This window comes from Phyllopteryx taeniolatus, chromosome 1 (assembly GCF_024500385.1).
Source record: "Phyllopteryx taeniolatus isolate TA_2022b chromosome 1, UOR_Ptae_1.2, whole genome shotgun sequence".
In the NCBI taxonomy this organism is placed as follows: domain Eukaryota; kingdom Metazoa; phylum Chordata; class Actinopteri; order Syngnathiformes; family Syngnathidae; genus Phyllopteryx; species Phyllopteryx taeniolatus.
Window position 1 is genome coordinate 19,177,113 of NC_084502.1, and position 17,590 is coordinate 19,194,702.

Below are 17,590 nucleotides of genomic sequence, written 5' to 3' on the forward strand. Positions count from 1 at the left end.
CATTTTACCTGGCATTGTTATTTCACTTGCAGTCACAAATACGTCTCTGCCCCCAGAAAGCTCAATATCCCTGACGTTTTGTGATTAGTGTGAGTCTCACTTCATGTATTTATGACATGACCTCTGGTGCTGTCTCCCTCCAGATGACTCGATAAGTATCCCCAGTGTAGTGAGTGAGCATGAGGCGTTCTTGCCCAGGCTTATATCAGAACGCCGATTCTCCAGCCATGCCACCGGCTCAGCTACTTTGCAACCCGAAGCCCCCCGCACCACCATGCTGCCCAGCCACAGGTAACAATTTGTCTTATGCTGTGAAGAGGCCAAGTCATATTTCGCTCAGAGGTGGCTAAAGGACTCACACTCTGTACTTAAGTGCAAGGACTGATCATAGTGTCCAAAAAAAATCGACTGATTCAACTCTTGTGCTGTATTTAAGTCAAAGTAAAACTTCTGATGTATTATTCTTTTTCAATCAGAGCAGGAATGGGGGGTGTCTGGGAAACCCCCCTAAAATAGGCCTAGCATCGCCCCTGGTGTAAGGGAAACAGATTATACTGTATGTAAGGCTAGCAGTGTTGTGCATCTTCTGATTGCAAATCACACGCCAAGTTTTTTTTTTTATTAGTCACTTTGAAAACCTTGCTTTTGTGTGGCACCACGGAGACTTTGTATGTGGTCATGTGACTTCCTGGCTCTGTTTGATTGGTGAAATGGAGTGAAACTTCACCAGTGGTTAGGCTGCATTGGTCGAACAGGAGGAGGCACAAGTCTCCCTGACGAACCAAAAAAAAGCAATTAAAAAAATAAAATCAGCAAGGGGACTGTAGCTCAGTCTAACAGAGTAAAATTAGTGTTTCTTTATAACAAAAATACTCAAGTAAAAGTAAAAAGGATGTTGTATTAAAATAACTCAAAAGAACAATTCATCCAAAAAGTTATTTTTAATACTGTAAATGTAGCTCGTTGCTACCCTCCTCTGACTAGAGAGATCTGTTTTCAAATGTAGGCAATAAAAAGTCATCATAAAATAAAAGCCCAGGTAAAGTACAGATTCCTGAAAAATCTGCTTTAGAACAAAGTATTTTTATTCACTTACATCTTACCACTGGTTTCAGTGTGTATCACAATGTTTTCTGACTCAGCAGCTGCTGGCAAGAATGTCAAAAAAGTTGCAGCTGTCCCTAGTCAGCATGAGGTGATGTGGGTGCTGATGGATGTGGACTTAACTGCGAAAACTCCCGCTCTCCCCCTCCGCCTCCCACCCACCCTTTTTACAGTGAACCCAATGTGCTAGATGAGTCCCAGGGCCTTCTGCAGGAGGGTAACCTCTCTAGGTACAGTGCCCCCCAACCCTCTTTCTGTATGTGTCCGGTGCATCTGTCCAGCAGTAGGAGGGACCCGGCCTCCAGACGGCCCTCCTCTAATGGCTGCCTCTCCGTATGATCACCCATCCACATCCAGTCCAGTCACCTCGACCCGTCACACTCCCCGCTCCCACTTACCTGTTTCTCTCTCTCTGTCAGTAAATTGTGCATTTGTCTCTGTCTCCTCCCCACACCCCTCGAGTGCCGCACTGACCCTCATCTTCTCAGCTCATCAGCTGCGCTATCCAACTGGGCGTCCAACTGTGGATACCAATCTGTCGGGGCAAGGGGGTGAACTGTGGTAGCAACCCCAGCACATGTTAGCCGTTTTCTGTTTTTTGAGAGCTCTGATTCAAACTACATCCTTAGTCGCCAAGGAAACTTCATACAAGGTTGCTACTCCAGCCCCCCTCCATCCCCTGTTGTGTTTGAATCATAACAAACTATGTGTGTTGTGTTGTGAGTGAGTAGAATAGCATCTGTGATCAAAGGATTGGTGCAGGGGTGGCCCAGCAGTATTATTGTTGTGTGTAGTTTGTTGTGTTTTGCTGTTATTGCATCTCAGTCGCACACGTGTTATATGTATGAGTATTCCCGTTTGTTACCAGGGTTGCCAGTGTACAGAGCGAACCCGGTCAGCAAAACCTACTCATCCAGCCTCCACTGGGGAGGAAGAGAGGCCTCAGACAGGTAAAGGTTTTCAAAACTTTTACAAGGGTATTTTCATCTCACCACCAGTAAAAATACTCAATTGTGACTGATTGAGTACAGGGGTGCTTTGAGATACAAGTTGAATTATTTCTGTGACCATGCTCGCAACCCAAAACAGTCATATCGCAAATCATCTTTCCCCATTGAAATGAATGGAAGTGCCATTAATCCGGTCTAGCCTCCCCAAAACAAAATTTTTTTTTTACTGAAATGTGTTTTTGATAAGGAAACGAACAAACTAACACTGTAATATTGTACTTTATACTCAGAGTAATAACATCAATTGAATGTAAATACCAGTAATTAGTTTGTGCATCATGATTTAATGCTTCAATTCAATTACCCGCTAATTGTGCTTTGTGCTGCCCCTTCTGATGTGCCTGCCTTTGCCTCCAGTGGGCATTATAATACAGTCATACAGACGCTAACGAAAAAGAGTCACCACTACAAAAAGCTGGATATTATGGTACGTAGTGTATTATCAAATATAAGACCCCAAAGCACACAACCCAGAATTGGCGATTAACAGGACTTTCATTGAAACAAAAGGGAAGTAAGAAGTGAGCATGAACTACAAGGTAGCACACAAACAACGACGACAAAAGTGTCGACGAGAAAAACACAGAAATAAGGAAAAACAAAAGTGGAGGGACAGAGAGCAAGAGGGGACAGACGTTAAGAAAAAAAAACAAACCACATTAAAGGGCAACTAAATCAATCAAACAGAACAGAACTCAGATGTAAATAAAGGGACACAAGAATAAATTAACTCAAAGAGCACAATAGAATGTGAGATAAAACTACTATCAATAGGAAAAGGAAAACCCACAAGACCAAAATAAAGACTTGATCCAAGTACCGTATTTTCACAACCATAGGGTGCAACGTATTAAAAGGCGCAGTCTCTGTCACGGGGTCTATTTCTGTATTTAACACATACATAAGGCACACCGTATTATTGGGCGCAGGCATGGTAAAACATACGCTAGCTTAAAACATACGGTAGCATGCATGCACGCTAAAACAATGTCTTTAAAAAGGCATCGAGAGCAAAACTGAGTTGGGTTGTACTTTATTGAAGTAATTAACAATGTACTCACGTTATTTTTTGATCAATCCTCATCCACAAATCCATCAAAGTCATCATCTTTTGTATCCGAAATGAACAGCTGGGCAACTTCTCAATCAAACACGGCAGGTTCGAGTCAGTCTCCTTGCCGTGCGGCTCCTCAGAAATGATGCCGGCTGTTACGAAAGCTCGAACAACAGTGCAAGCAGACGTTAGCCCAAGCATCCACAATCCATTCACAAATTGTGGCGTAACTCGCCCAGTCCTGCCTCCTAGTCTTAGTAAAGATGCGTTCATCATCCATCGCTCCCACGCCGCTCGCAACTTCACTTTGAATGCCCTGTTTACACCGATGTCCAGCGGTTGGAGTTCGTTAACCCATTGCTCGAGTTGGTCTTTCAACTTGGGCCACCTCGCCTTGTTTACGCATTTTCTTTTTCTTCCGCGGAAACTCAGCTTCGTCTTCTAGACTTGGCGAAGCTCGGTTTCCTGCTTCCTCCACTTGCAAACCATGGATTGATATCTTAGGAAAAATTAGGGTTCAGTGTCTTGCCCGAGAACACTTTGACATCCGGACAGTCTTAGCAGGGATTCGAACCTGCTCTACCTACTGAGCCAAAGCCACCCCAACATAATCCCATTGGTATCGCAAGACAAGTCCAGATCTGTGTGACAGACCACCAAGGACTCCACTAAAAGAGGTTTGATGAAGATTTGATATTGTATTTCAAAATAAAAGTCTCAGAAAACGAATAAACTACATTTTTTAATACATCTCAAGATTCAAATGAACCTTGCTGGTTGCATTCCTTAACCGAAGCGCATTGCCGTCCGTATTATTGGGAAGCTTTTATTTGGAAGTTAGCTTTGCCATGAGCAAAATTAGGGGCGGCTGGCTTGATTGCTACTTTACAAGTGGAGGCTGGCTGGACCGGCGCTATATCCCTACTGGGGGCGTGCCTTTAGCGTCCTCCTTCACGTGCATTCCACCAGGTGATGTGGATCGCAGATTATTTGTGCTGAATTTGTTGCGTGATGGCGCTTTAATTGAAATGTGAGTGCAATCTGCTGTATGTTTGGGAAACCCTTGTTGTTGATGTCTGTATGGGAACTGGATGTAAACTGGGGCCAGGGAAAAAAATTGCATCCAACACCGCCGGCATGATTCGGCTTTGTGTTGGTTGCGACATGCCACATACATCTCCAATCTCCCGCGAAAATGTCCCGGTGGCCAAAGGGCCGCGGAAGAAAGGGACTCGATGTGCACTCAGATGGCTTTGGTGACCCTCTTAGTGCATTCCATGTGAAATTTCATTGTTGTGGCGCAAGGTGTTGTGTGTACGCATGGGTCAGAGATTTGCATACATTTATGAACATCCCCACGCACAAGTCCAACTTGATAAATCCCATAATTTGCATGGGAATGTTCCTACGCACACTTGATAAATGACGCCCCAGGTGTGCACAGCAGGCTCCGCCCCTCCATGACATCAAACCCAAAAACTCAAACACAGACCAAGTAGGATCACAGGCTCATGAGTCTCTTTTTGAAGAATTGTTCACTATTTGCCAAACTGCTGTTTATTGTGGAGTGACTCGAAATTGCTGCCACCATCAAGTGCTCGTATCTCAAATTTGTGCCCGCAAGTCAAAGCAAAAAAAAAAATCCACCAAACGACGACTCGTATCTCAAAAGCTTGCAAGGTGGGTGACTCGTATCTCGAATTGCCTTGGTTTCATGTGTCCACTCCAAAATATGTATTATATATATTCTTGGAAAATATAATTTTGTGATTTCATACAAATTATTTACTTGTTGTAGATTTTTATTTAGGCATTAATTGCAAGGTTTTATGTTTAACACTGTGATGGTTATATGATGCTTAAGATTGTTCTGATTGCTTTTTTTTTTATTATTTCTTTATTCTGCAGTTGCGGCGCCCCCTGTTGTCCATTCCAAAGAATGAACCCCGTGGTCGTACAGGAGCTCGGCTCTCCACAACTCGCAGGAGCATCCAACCCAAAAATAAACCACTGGGTAACAACGTCTTCAAAGGACACATACTATACAAAGTGGACCCCCGCATACTGGCGGTTTGGTACCTGCGAATTTTTTAAAATTTTATTGTTATTTTTTTTTAAGTGGAACCAACTAAAACACTTATTGGCGGTTTATCCCTGCTTATTCAACAATTTTTTGAGTTTAATTAAAAAGGAATGCAATTATCATGGGTGTCAATTATCCACAGATTTTCGCTATTCACGGTCCAGTCCTTAGCTCCCGCAAATAGCGGGGGTCCACTGTATAATTGACTTATCAGGTCTAATTAGTGGTCCAACTTACTGTGGACCAAATTTGAACCATTACACACAAAGGTGTGATAGTGAGCTCACCCGTCTCCCCTTTCACCCCCCGTCCGTGTCTGTTCCGATGTTTGTTTTATCACCGCACACCAAACTGACATTTCTCACTCTGTTCTGTCTCATGCCTTTTGTTTCAAATTAAAGAAACTTTATTGGACTGTGAAGGTGAGACGCACCCCTTAACCTTTCTTCTCCACCCTGCAATAGCCCACCCCTCTTTCTGCAACCTCACCCAGTAGGGCGCTCTGCATGTCTGTCTTGCACCCCTTCCAAATTCCTGCCTACCGCCCCTGCCTTCTTTAGTGGTGCTGATGTGCTAGTGACGTGAAGCGTGTCAAGATGTGCAGCTATCGCTATGTTTGTAACCATGCGCACATGCGTGTGTGCCCTCAGCAGTGCAAGGAGACCAAAAGAGATCGGTCACCTTTACGGAAACACAAGGGCAGCAAACGTGTGTGGGAGTCAGCAAGCCTTTGAGCCCCAGCGGCACAGATGTTCCAGTTGAGGGCAGGAAGACCAATCCTGCCATGTCTAAGCCCCCCACACTGGAAGTGCCCTCTGCCTCGTCGGCCACCGTCATTGCCGACCTGCACAGCCCTGCGAAAACACAGGTGCCAATTTCTGATCTAAGTTTAGTTTTTGATAAACTGTGCCTTTACGGGGCTCTCAAACTTTTTGGATCAACTTTTGGTGAACTTCTGCAAGGATCCCCTCATAATCTTAGCATCAAATAAACATAAATACTTATGTTCACCTCTAAATTCCATTTGTTTACATTTTAATCGAAATATTCCTGACCTGTTTAACAGAAAATAACTCAATTCAATATTTATCCCTCATTGCTCGTTGACGTGGACTGCTTACTGGCTGTGTTTTCTATTATAGCAAAGTGTAATTTCTTGAGTGTTGTCCCATGAAAAGATGTAATACTGTAAAACATTTACAAAAATGTGAGTCACTTTGTGAGATACGGTACTGACCGCTCTAACGATTATTTTTCAAAAAAAGCATCCAGCAAGTTTAATTTTCGCCAAGAAACAGACATGAGCTGAATCATCCTCACATTGCGTTCCTAATGGCAAGAAAGGAACCCTGCGGGAGGCAATCAAAGTCATAGGGGGCTGAACATCACCAAAGACATGGTGCCAATTTATCATTTATCCAAATGTTGGATACTTTTGACCCGTGTTATGTGCATCCAGGCCGCAGACATTTTACCTTCCCTCACCTGTACAACTTTATATGAGCATGAGAGAGCTGAAAATGCTTCTCGAATTCAGGGATGTCAGATGTATGTCTGACAATGAACCCCCTCTATTTGTGGGGGACATGAACCAAGCCCTTCCACTAATAGCAAAAATCTGTGTGTCATTGAAACCCCCCAAAAGCATTAAAATTGCCTTTAGATGCTATAAGATGGTGGCAGAGCACTACTTTTGTTGCAGTGAAGCTCTTCAACTCACTTCATGATGTTCCTTGGCAACAAGATGCCCCAAGAGAACCATGGCTTTATACGTACTGTATGTGATGGGTTTTTCCTTTCTGTAGGTTGCTTCTAACCTGAGTATCAAGGAGAAACGAGAGCAGTGGGGCCTCCGCGGCAGCCTGACCCCGCCCCCTTCCATCTCCCGCACCTCCACCCCAACACCACCTCCCCATCCCTGCTCACCACTTACCCTCTCGAGAACCAGCTCCCCGTTGTCTCGCACTTCCTCGCCTCTTCCGCCGCCCCTCCCGGTGCTGGGCACAACGCCTCTGCCACTCCCGCTTCCCTTCCCGCCAACTCCACTTGTCCATCCGCCAATGGCCTCCCGGATCCGAGAGAGCCCCGGGGACGCGGACACCACCGCACTCCTGCCGCAAAGCAACATCCTGGTACAACTCTGCGAGGATGAGGGCACAGAAAACCCCCTCCTCACCCCATTGCTGTCCGCACCCTCTGCTCGGCACTCACCTCGCCGACTTCCCCTTCCCCTCTCCGCTGTTGATCTGGACTTGGATGAGTCACACGTGTAAAGTCTATTTTATTTCTATAATGCCATTTCACAATAGATGTTATCTCAAGAACCACACTCCTCATGCATTGAAGAAAAGCAAGTGAACCCCACGCAAGGGTCAAGCGACCGGTAGACGGACGAGGGAACAATGGGCGTGTCAACAACAGTAATAGCCCTGTAATGCCAGTGACAACTCTCCTTCATGTAAAAAAAACATTCACAATATAGAACTGAATGTATATTTTAGCAGAGCTCATGCAACTGAATTCATGAATTATATAAATAATTAATATAAATATGAAATGTTAGTAAATATTTATGAGGGTACACTTAATGAGAAAGGCTGTTACATCTTATTCAGTCATGATGAATGAAATGCATAGATCCAATTTTATTTTGAAATATTCTAAAATAATTTAATATTGGAAATCTACGCAGTGTTTGTTTGTCTTGCTGTTGTCTGTAGCGATGCAGTCGAAGTCATTGCCTCATTTTATCATTCCATGCCTTAATGGGGGGAAAAAAAAAGAGCCACTGTGAAGATAGGTATAGATTATTTTATTGTGTGCCGTTATGTACCTCTGAAACATGAAAAATTGGGATGTGCCATATGTCGAACCAACACACTGTTTGTCTGATTCCTTTCTGTAACTTCAGATGTTTATTGCGACAGACAATGTTCTTGTTCTGGCCTTTTCAGACTTAACAATGTGTGTGCCATTGACTTGTAAGTTTAATGTATCTGAAACAAATATACAAAATAATTACATGGCAGATGCATCATTTTCATTTGAAGACGTTCAAATTTATTTTTCCTCACAAAATTAGATGGTATTGCGATGAATGAAGATATTGAAGTCGGTGGTGGTGTGGACGTTAAGTAAAAAAAAAAAATCAAAAATTCATGAATTGATCAACACACTTTCAGGATTGGTCAACAAAAGGCAAATGTAGATTTAGATTATATTACTTGATATGACAGGGTTTGGATCAACTTGAAAATGCTAGAGGAGAAGCGGCTCAGAAAATGGATGGATGGATGGATGAAAATGCTAATGCTGATGGGAAAATCCACTCCTCATACCATAACTCCTATAGTTGCCATTAAGACTCCATCAGATTTACTGACTGTTGAAAATCAATCAATCCCTTCTTCACAGTCCATGTATATAAGGTAAACCGACTGTATCTACAGAAAATATAATGAATATAGTACAAGTGCAGCATAGTCAAAACAGGAAGAAAGAAAATGGATGTCTGGTTTGAGTCACAATTCTGAAACTTTAAACATTTACTCATCGTTAAGATGCCTACAAAGTCATTTCAAAAATTAAAAATAAGTCGCGCATCCATTGAAAGAAAAACTTAATAGTTTAATATCCACAAAAGAAGTGCATAAGTGGCTTAATGTTTGCACTTGAACCCATCTCGCTCATGTGCCACAATATAACTTCATTGTAGTTACAAGTCCACAATAGCGTACATCATAGAAAACCTCACATGAGTAGGTACAAAACACAAATTTCAGTATCACATATTTGCTAGGTTTTACATTTGTTGTGTTCAGAAAAATGTTTTCTTTTCCGGTCATGGCTGTGTAAATGTCAGCAAGGTAAGAGAACTTCAGGAAAAAAAAACATGTCTGAACATCCAACCATCCCTTTTTTTGTACCGCTTATCCTCACTTGGGTTGTGGGCGTGCTGGAGCCTATCCCAGCTATCTTCGGGCGAGAGGCAGGGTACACCCTGAGCTGGTCGCCAGTTAATCACAGGGCACATATAAACAAACAACCATTCGCACCTACGGGCAATTTAGAGTCTTCAATCAACCTACCACGCATGATTTTTGGGATGTTGGAGGAAACCCACACAGCCACGGGAAGAACATGCAAACTCCACACAGGTGGGGCTGGGATTTGAACCCCAGTTCTCAGAACTGTGAGGTAGATGTGCTAACCAGTCGTCCACCGTGCCGCCCATGTCTGAACACAAGAAATCTAAAACCTATCATAAAAGAAGACACGATGAACACTAGCTCTACTACATTTGCTCATTGAGTATTACATCACAATGATTTGTTTCACTGAAACGACCAACATCTGCCTCGTGAGGGCAAATATTTACGTTAGACTGTCTAACTGACAGTGTTCTGTTCTTGAGCACTTTTAGGCCTCATCAACGCTTTCCGCTCAGGATCCGACGCACCTGAAGTTAGACATAAAAAAAAAAAAAAAAAAAAGAAAGAACTAACTTAAGCAGGACTGAAAGCAGGGCCAGAGCATTTTTATATCCATTACGAAAACTATATTTGATCAGATCGTTTTAAGATTTCAAATTGCCTCGGTTGCCTTTCTAAGTTTGGGAACGACTGGGCTAGTGTTTGATTCTATACATGTCAGAAAATAGGAAAAGATGCTGATCAGTTTTTTCAACTTCTGAAAGGTACTCAAATCTTATTCACTCCCACCTTACCCTCTCACCAGCGGGTCCTCCGTGTGCCAGGTGCCAGGGAAGCTCATTCTCCAAGTTTCTTGCTGTGGGGTCGGCCCCTCCTATCATCAGCATCTTCACTGCTTCCAACTGAGTGGGATAGTTTTGTAAGGAGCTGACGATGTGCAGGGCCGTGTTGCCGCTGAATGTCTGAAATGTACACGAGAGCGGCCGTCGGGGACATCATTCGGGATTACCCCTCATGCACACTATTGAAACGCTCTCATACCCACTACTGAAACCCCTAAAGAAAATGATGTGTGAGAGCGTTTCAGTAGTGTGTATGAGTGTTTCGTTAGTGTATGACAGTGTTTTAACAGTGTGTATGGTAGCATTTTAAATCATGTTAGTGAAAACAAGTTCAGTAGTGTATGTGTGGGAGCGTTTCAGTAGGATATATTGGCAAAATGAAATTATGTATTATGTGAGAGTGTTTCAGTAATATGAGCATGCCAGTAGTGAGTGACCATTTCAATAGTGGGAATGAAAAAAATGTCTATAGTGTGTGAGAGCATTTCAGTCGTCTGTGTGAACGAAGACATTTTCAGCAGTTAGTGGTGAGAGTATTTCAGTAGTGTGTGAGAGTGAAAAAACTTTCAATAGTGTGTGAGTGATCCAGTAACAGTTGTGTGCCTGAGAGTGTGTCAGTCGTGTGAATGAGGGCATTTCAGTTGTGTGTTTGAAGGCGTTGAGCATACGAAGGAAGAAAAAAAAATCAATAGTGTGTGTGTGAGAGGGTTTCTGTAGTTGTGAGAACATTTGTGTAGTGACACGCTGCCACAAAGGGACGCCTCATGATCTACTAACGTAACCTTGTTGTTCAGACTGCTCAACCCAGACGACTGCTTGAGGAAGATCGTCAACAGCTGACGATTGGCCTCTTCAGCGGCCATGTGCAAACATGTCCGTCCACTTTTTAAGTCCTGCAGTAAGGAAAATGGCCCCTGTCCCATAAACTGGATAGTGTGCTTTACATACAGTATCTCACTAAAGTGAGAACACTCCTCACATTTTTTGTAAATGCAGTATTTTAGCTTTTCATGGGACAACACTGAAGAAATGACACTTTGCTTGTATTAATGTCACCTCAAAAGTCACTGGCAACAAAAGTGAGTATACCTCCAAGTGAAACTGTCCAAATTGGGCTCAATTGGCCATTTTAACTCCCTGGTGTCACCTGACTCATTAGTGTTATGCAAAAAAAGACTAGACTTTTAGAAAATTGTCAACACCCCGAAACTGAAGGTGCACACCGACTATATTGTAGCAAAGTGTCATTTTTTTTTAGTGTTGTCCAATGAAAAGATATACCGTTCATAAAATATTTACTATAATAAGTGTATTTGTGCAGAACAGATGAGTTACCGCAGTCCCACAGGAGGCGCCCATGTTCAGCAGGGCCTCCACACATAGAACATACATTTGTTTCCTTTGCTGGTACTGGTCCTGGTCCCTGGTACAAGTATGAGCCATTCTCCTCCACTCATTTTCAACAGCATTGTGAGACAATACAGCAAGATGAAGCGGAGTTAGACCTTCAAGGGGAGGAAAGTCTTATTTGAGGTTTACATTCGTACTGTTCGGGTCAAAGGGTAAAAAAAAAAACACAACACACTCACCGTCATAATTGAATATTTCGGTATCAATCATCTGTGAACATCCTGAGAAAGTCTTCCAGATGCTCTGTGGAGACACACGGGATAACAAATGTAGATCAATGTAGGCAACTTGTTTCAATCCCCGTTCTCTGGAACTACCAATTGGGTGGTTTTTTTTGTTTGGTTTTTTTAAAGGGGTTTTCCCTAAATTTGATGCATATGAAAAGTACCCTGATGTAACGTTTGTTATGAATTGGTACTTTTCCAATGAAATGAAATGGTCAAGCGGTACAGTGGACGACTGGTTGGCACATCTGCCTCACAGTTCTGAGGACCTGGGTTCAAATCCAGGCTCGCCTGTGTGGAGGTTGCATGTTCTCCCGGGGGCTGCGTGGATTTTCTCCAGGTAATCCGGTTTCCTCCCACATCCCCAAAAAACATGCATGGTAGGTTAGTTGAAGACTCCAAATTGCCCGTAGGTTGTGAATGTGAGTGTGAATGATTGTTTGTTTATATCTGCCCTGTGATTGTCTGCCGAACAGTTCACAGTGTACCCCGCCTCTCGCGCAAAGATAGCTGGGATAGCAGGCCCGCGACACTAGTGAGGATAAGCGGTTTGGAAAATGAATGAATGAATGGATGGTCAATTCCCAACCTGTAGACAAAGGTAGAATCCTTTCGCAGCGCAAACGTGTAGAGGCGAGCGGCCCCATGAGTCTCTGGTGTGGATGTTTGCGCCGTGCACCAGCAGGTCACCGACAATTAGGTGTTGATTGGCTGCTGCAGCGATGTGAAGCGGCGTCTGTGTACAAGGCCGGGCGGGACACAAGCAAACAGGTGACATGCGCCGGATCCATCATAGCTTTTTTTCGCCCTCAGATAAGGACATTTTTGTTATATTTTATTATTATATATATTTTTTTATTATTGTTTTTCTTTAATACTGTACCATCAATAGCCTAACTTTTATTATTATTATTATTATTATTATGCCCACAAGTATGGAAGACATCCATCGTCACGGCTGTCATTTCGTGCCTGCGACACAAGCATTGTGTGGAGATAAAGAGGCAAAGGGTGCACGCACCTATGTATTAAATGAGGCAAAAACTAATTTCGATACCTACCATTTATTTTGGAATCATTTCCACAGATTTGTTCAATATATTTATTTGCTTTTGTAATACATGGTAAATGGAATATGGCAAAAACTGAGAGGAATGCCAATGACATGTACGTAATCCTATTTGTTAGCAAACATCTTAAGACAATGACACATAGGCTAAGAGGTCCTATTGGATAAAAGCTTCAGGACACAAAGCAAGAAAAAACAAGTCCTGAATCTCAAGACAATATCCATGCCAGACTAAAGGTAAAGTTTTGTTTTGCTTTTGCCTATGTACTTGTATTTCTGTTCATCTCTCCTTTGTTCAAGTTTCGATCTTAAATGTTAGCTACAGAAAGAAGAAACAAAGCTGATGTCTTAAATCTTAGATTAGTGCCACTGGCAAACAGAATGGGGTTATTTTCTTTGTACAAATGCACCTGTCACTGTATGTAACGTGTGCTAATCTTGAAACTGATATTGTGTTCATTCTATTTAGTTCTCATGGTGTTAGATGATTGCACATGGTGTCTGGTGATACCCAACCTGCAAATACAGTGAAGCACCCATCTGAAACCTGTTCATTGAACTGAGGGACAACTACCCAATTATTAAATTGTAAAGAGACCTTATGGCCACCCTGTCAAACAAAAGGGAGCTCCAGTACCTGTCCGTGTCGATCCGTCACCTCCAAAGCGCCACAGTTGGCCAGCTTCGAAGACAGCATGTACACCAGAGCCCTTCGGCCTTGAGCCACAGCTATGTGAAGACATCTGCAAGAGAATCAAAATGCCCCCTGTGAGAGGGAAGGGACCCTCACAACCACTGTGCCTTGAGCGATCATCAGATGTGCTGCAGCAAATTTTCCAGTAAGTACAGTACATGGGTAAAGGCATGTAAACAACACAGCCAAAGATCCACATTTCAACCCCAATTCCAATGAAGTTGGGATGTTGTGTTAAACATCTACGAAGCCACGCTGTTGTAACACATGCAGAATGTGGTTTGGCATTGTCTTGCTGAAATAAGCAGGGGCGTCCATGAAAAAGATGTTGCTTGGATGGCAGCATATGTTTCTCCAAAACCTGTATGTACCTTTCAGCATTAATGGTGCCTTCACAGATGTGTAAGTTACCCATGCCATTGGCACTAACACAGTCCCATACCATCACAGATGCTGGCTTTTGAACTTCGCATCCATAACAGTCCGGTTAGTTCTTTTCCTCTTTGGCCCGGAGGACACGACGTCCACAATGTCCAAAAACAATTTGAAATGTGGACTCATCGGACCACAGAACACTTTTCCACTTTGCATCAGTCCATCTTAGATGAGCTCGGACCCAGAGAAGCCGGCGGCGTTTATGGGTGTTGTTGATAAATGGCTTTTGCTTTGCATAGTAGAGTTTCAAGTTGCACTTACGGATGTAGCGCCGAACTATATTTACTGACATTGGTTTTCTGAAGTGTTCCTGAGCCCATGTGGTGATATCCTTTACACATTGATGTCGGTTTTTGATGCAGTGCCGCCTGGGTGATCGAAGGTCACGGGGATTCAATGTTGGTTTTCGGCTTTTACATGCAGTAAAATCTCCAGATTCTCTGAACCTTTTGATGATATTATGGACCGTAGTTGATGAAATCCCTAAATTCCTTGCAATTGTACGTTGAGGAACATGGTCCTTGAACTGTTCGACTATTTTCTCACGCACTTGTTCACAAAGAGGAGAACCTCGCCCCATCTTTGCTTGTGAATGACTGAGCAATTCAGGGAAGCTCCTTTTATACCCAATCATGGCACCCACCTGTTCCCAATTAGCCTGTTCACCTGTGGGATGTTCCAAACAGGTGTTTGATGAGCATTCCTCAACTTCCTCAGTCTTTTTGCCACCTGTCCCAGCTGTTTTGGAACGTGTTGCAGCCATAAAATTCAAAGTTAATGATTATTTGCTAAAAACAATCAAGTTGATCAGTTTGCAAATGAAATATCTTGTCTTTGTAGTGTATTTAATTAAATATAGGTTGAACATGATTTGCAAATCGTATTCTGTTTTTATTTATGTTTAACACAACGTCCCAACTTCATTGGAATTGGGGTTGTGTATGTATGATGTGATGGGTACATGAGGCCTCATGAAGCGTTTCGGCACATTGGGCAAACTGTATTGATACTGTGTCGGAACTGTGTCCCTGTGTTGCTCAAAACAAACACCTGCTGGGTCTTAAATATCATTGCAATATTATTCAGGTTATTGTAAGTTACATTGTCTTAATCCTACATTTCAAATATCTTTAGTATCTTGAAAATATACAGTAAGTAAAAATTGTGAACAAAATCTGAGTGAAAGTGTGATTGTGATTGTGAGTGTGATGTTGCTTATGTAGTTGTGTTTGAGACAGAAAGTTTTAAAATAACATTTAAAAAAAAATGTTTTTCCTGTGTTTTGGCATTCAGGTGTTTCCTTTCTCTTTTTTTTTAGAGCAATTTCCACAGCTTTGGAGAACCTCTCTCACACAAGGCACTGATGGGGCTTGTGTGCCTCAAAACTGAAGACGACATTTTTCATACCGCTTATCCTCACTAGGGGGGGAGCGTGCTAAACATTTTCTACACAAATCTTTCGAAATACAGCACCTTATTTGTAGATACTATTGGGGGATACGTGTGTGACCAAAATGGTCCCACGAGGCGGTAAACTTTCCTTTTCTTTTGGGCTCTGTATCACAATGGCTTGAAGGGAAGAATTGTGTTTCAAAAGAATCGTGATTCTTCTGGCAGAGATGCATCTCGTTGACAGATGCGCTTCCTTATAAGCACAGTTCGGCAAAGCGTCATGCGGTGACGGGCATGAGCAATACAGCGGCAGCACCGGTCACGTGACTTTCTTCAATTGATACGAGCAACTGCAACAGCGCGGCCAGTAAGATACTGTAAAAACACTAACAGTGTATACCTTTTGTAACATGAATGTTTGGTTGTGTGCTGTGAGGTATGAACCATATTTTGATAAAGGTTGGGAAACAGTGGAATGAGGCACATGTCCATGATACATACGTGTCGCCGTCCGCGTCCTGCAAGCTCAGCAGCTCGGGAGAGATGCCATCATACCTGCACGCTTCCTGCTCGATCTGCCACTGAAATAATGTGAGCGTACACTCTGGAGCTGGGTGTGGCTCATGAGCAGGCAGGTACGCATAAGGAAACATATTAGTTGCGTTCTCTGGGTTTTCGTCCAGCGAAGGTTTCCTTCTTCTGGAGGGGAAACATAGAGACATGTTTGACATATAGACATTTTTTTTTTTTTTATCTGTGATTTCAAGAGTCTTTTGTTTTGAAATGCCACATCATATTTTGATGGGACCTGTTTTGTTGAAGACCTGGGGAGGTGTAGTGTCCCCCAGAACTGGACTGGTGTTGCGATAACTCACAGATTTTTTTAAATGAATTTTTGAAATCCGTGATCATGTCAGTGAAATATTCAAATTTCAAGAGTCTTTTATGTTGAAATGCCACGTCAGATTTTGATGGGACCTCTTTTGTTGGAGACCTGGGGAGGTGTAGTGTCCCCCAGAACTGGACCGGTGTTGCGATATCTCATTAAGATTTAACAGATTTTTTCAGTCAGGGGTAATGACAGCAACATATGCAGTTTTCAGAGATTTCTATTTTGAAATACAATATCAGATGTTCATCAAACCTCTTTTCGTGGAGTCCTTGGTGGTCTGTCACACAGATCTGGACTTGTCTTGCGATACCAATGGGATTATCTTGGGGTGGCTTTGGCTCAGTAGGTAGAACAGGTTCGAATCCCTGCTACGACTTTCCGCATGTCGAAGTGTCCTTGGGCAAGACACTGAACCCTAATTTGCTCCCAGTGGGCCTGGCAGCGCCTCGCATGGCAGCAGTTGCCCATTGGTTTATGAATGTGTGTGTGAATGGGAGTCTTTGTAAAGCGCTTTGGCCACTGTAATGATGTAGATAAAGCGCTATTTATCTTTCCAAAGATATCAAATAAAGTATTTTTTTTAATGTATGCAGTCCATTGCCATTTATTTTTCCTAAGATATCAAATAAAGTAATTTTTTTAATGCATGTATGTAATGTATGTCAAGATTCAAATTCACTTTGCTGGGTGCATTCCTTAACCGAAGAGCACCGACGTCCGTATTATTGGGAAGCTTTTATTTTGAAGGTGGCTTCGACCTATTACCGTAATGCCTAGTATGAACAAAATTAGGGGCGGCTGGCTTGACCGCAGTAGAACAACGACATGGCCTGCGACAAAGACGAACCTTAAACCCACAAATAACTACTCCAATTCGTGTGCACATTTTGCCCAACTCGTGGCCACAACTTAGTAGTTCTTTCGCATATTAAACCTATTTCCTTACCCTAAATTAGTAGCCTCTAATTAGCATTTTGTGTGCACGTTGTTATTGTGGCCGCAATAATTGAAGACACCCCATGTCGAGTCCTGGGATAGATTGCATGAATAGATTGTGCTGTAATACTTGAGTGAGCTGATGACTCATTAGCTGCTATCCGGCAGGAATTCACCCGAATGACTCCTCCCCGACAATAAGTACATAACTTCAATGCAAACTTAAATATACAGTAAGGTCACGACTGAAGAGTTGTTCCTGCCGTGCTTACCTCGGCTGTCGAGCTCTCCCTTTTGTCAATGCCTGGTCGCAATGTGATGAGAAATGAGGAACTAAGTAAAAGGTAAAAGTGTGCCACGCCAGACAACGTTTCCTTGTTGACAAATTTCTATGGGTGAGTTCCAAGTGCAAGGGCCCACCCTATATTAATAAATAATTTACAAAATATGAGGCAGGTCATTTACAGAAAATACAAAGGGGGGGAATGGTTTATGAAATGTGTCCAATAATTT

General features: G+C 42.7%; 2 protein-coding genes across 19 annotated transcripts in view; one reads left to right on the plus strand and one right to left on the minus strand.

The window, feature by feature from the left end:
- The window catches only part of LOC133480251 (protein unc-80 homolog), a 72,852-nt gene extending 64,562 nt beyond the window's left edge, over positions 1-8,290 (plus strand). For 10 of the 18 annotated variants that reach the window (XM_061778030.1, XM_061778056.1, XM_061778032.1 and 7 more), the window contains 7 exons: positions 144-291; positions 1,278-1,334; positions 1,973-2,054; positions 5,077-5,182; positions 5,653-5,673; positions 5,902-6,119; positions 7,057-8,290. In XM_061778030.1, coding sequence (XP_061634014.1) covers positions 144-291; positions 1,278-1,334; positions 1,973-2,054; positions 5,077-5,182; positions 5,653-5,673; positions 5,902-6,119; positions 7,057-7,524 — 1,100 coding nt within the window. In that variant the 3' untranslated portion in view covers positions 7,525-8,290. The other 8 variants (XM_061778074.1, XM_061778101.1, XM_061778167.1 and 5 more) reach the window with 5 other exon arrangements.
- On the minus strand, positions 8,049-17,498 carry nfkbiz (nuclear factor of kappa light polypeptide gene enhancer in B-cells inhibitor, zeta). The gene is made up of 9 exons (XM_061778180.1): positions 17,350-17,498; positions 15,751-15,948; positions 13,366-13,471; positions 12,249-12,395; positions 11,615-11,678; positions 11,361-11,530; positions 10,808-10,918; positions 9,978-10,145; positions 8,049-9,710 (listed from the first exon to the last, which is right to left on the minus strand). The coding sequence occupies exons 2-9, from the start codon at positions 15,900-15,902 to the stop codon at positions 9,681-9,683; spliced, it is 948 nt and encodes a 315-aa protein (XP_061634164.1). The 5' UTR covers positions 15,903-15,948; positions 17,350-17,498; the 3' UTR covers positions 8,049-9,680.
- Positions 17,499-17,590: the final 92 nt, after the last annotated feature.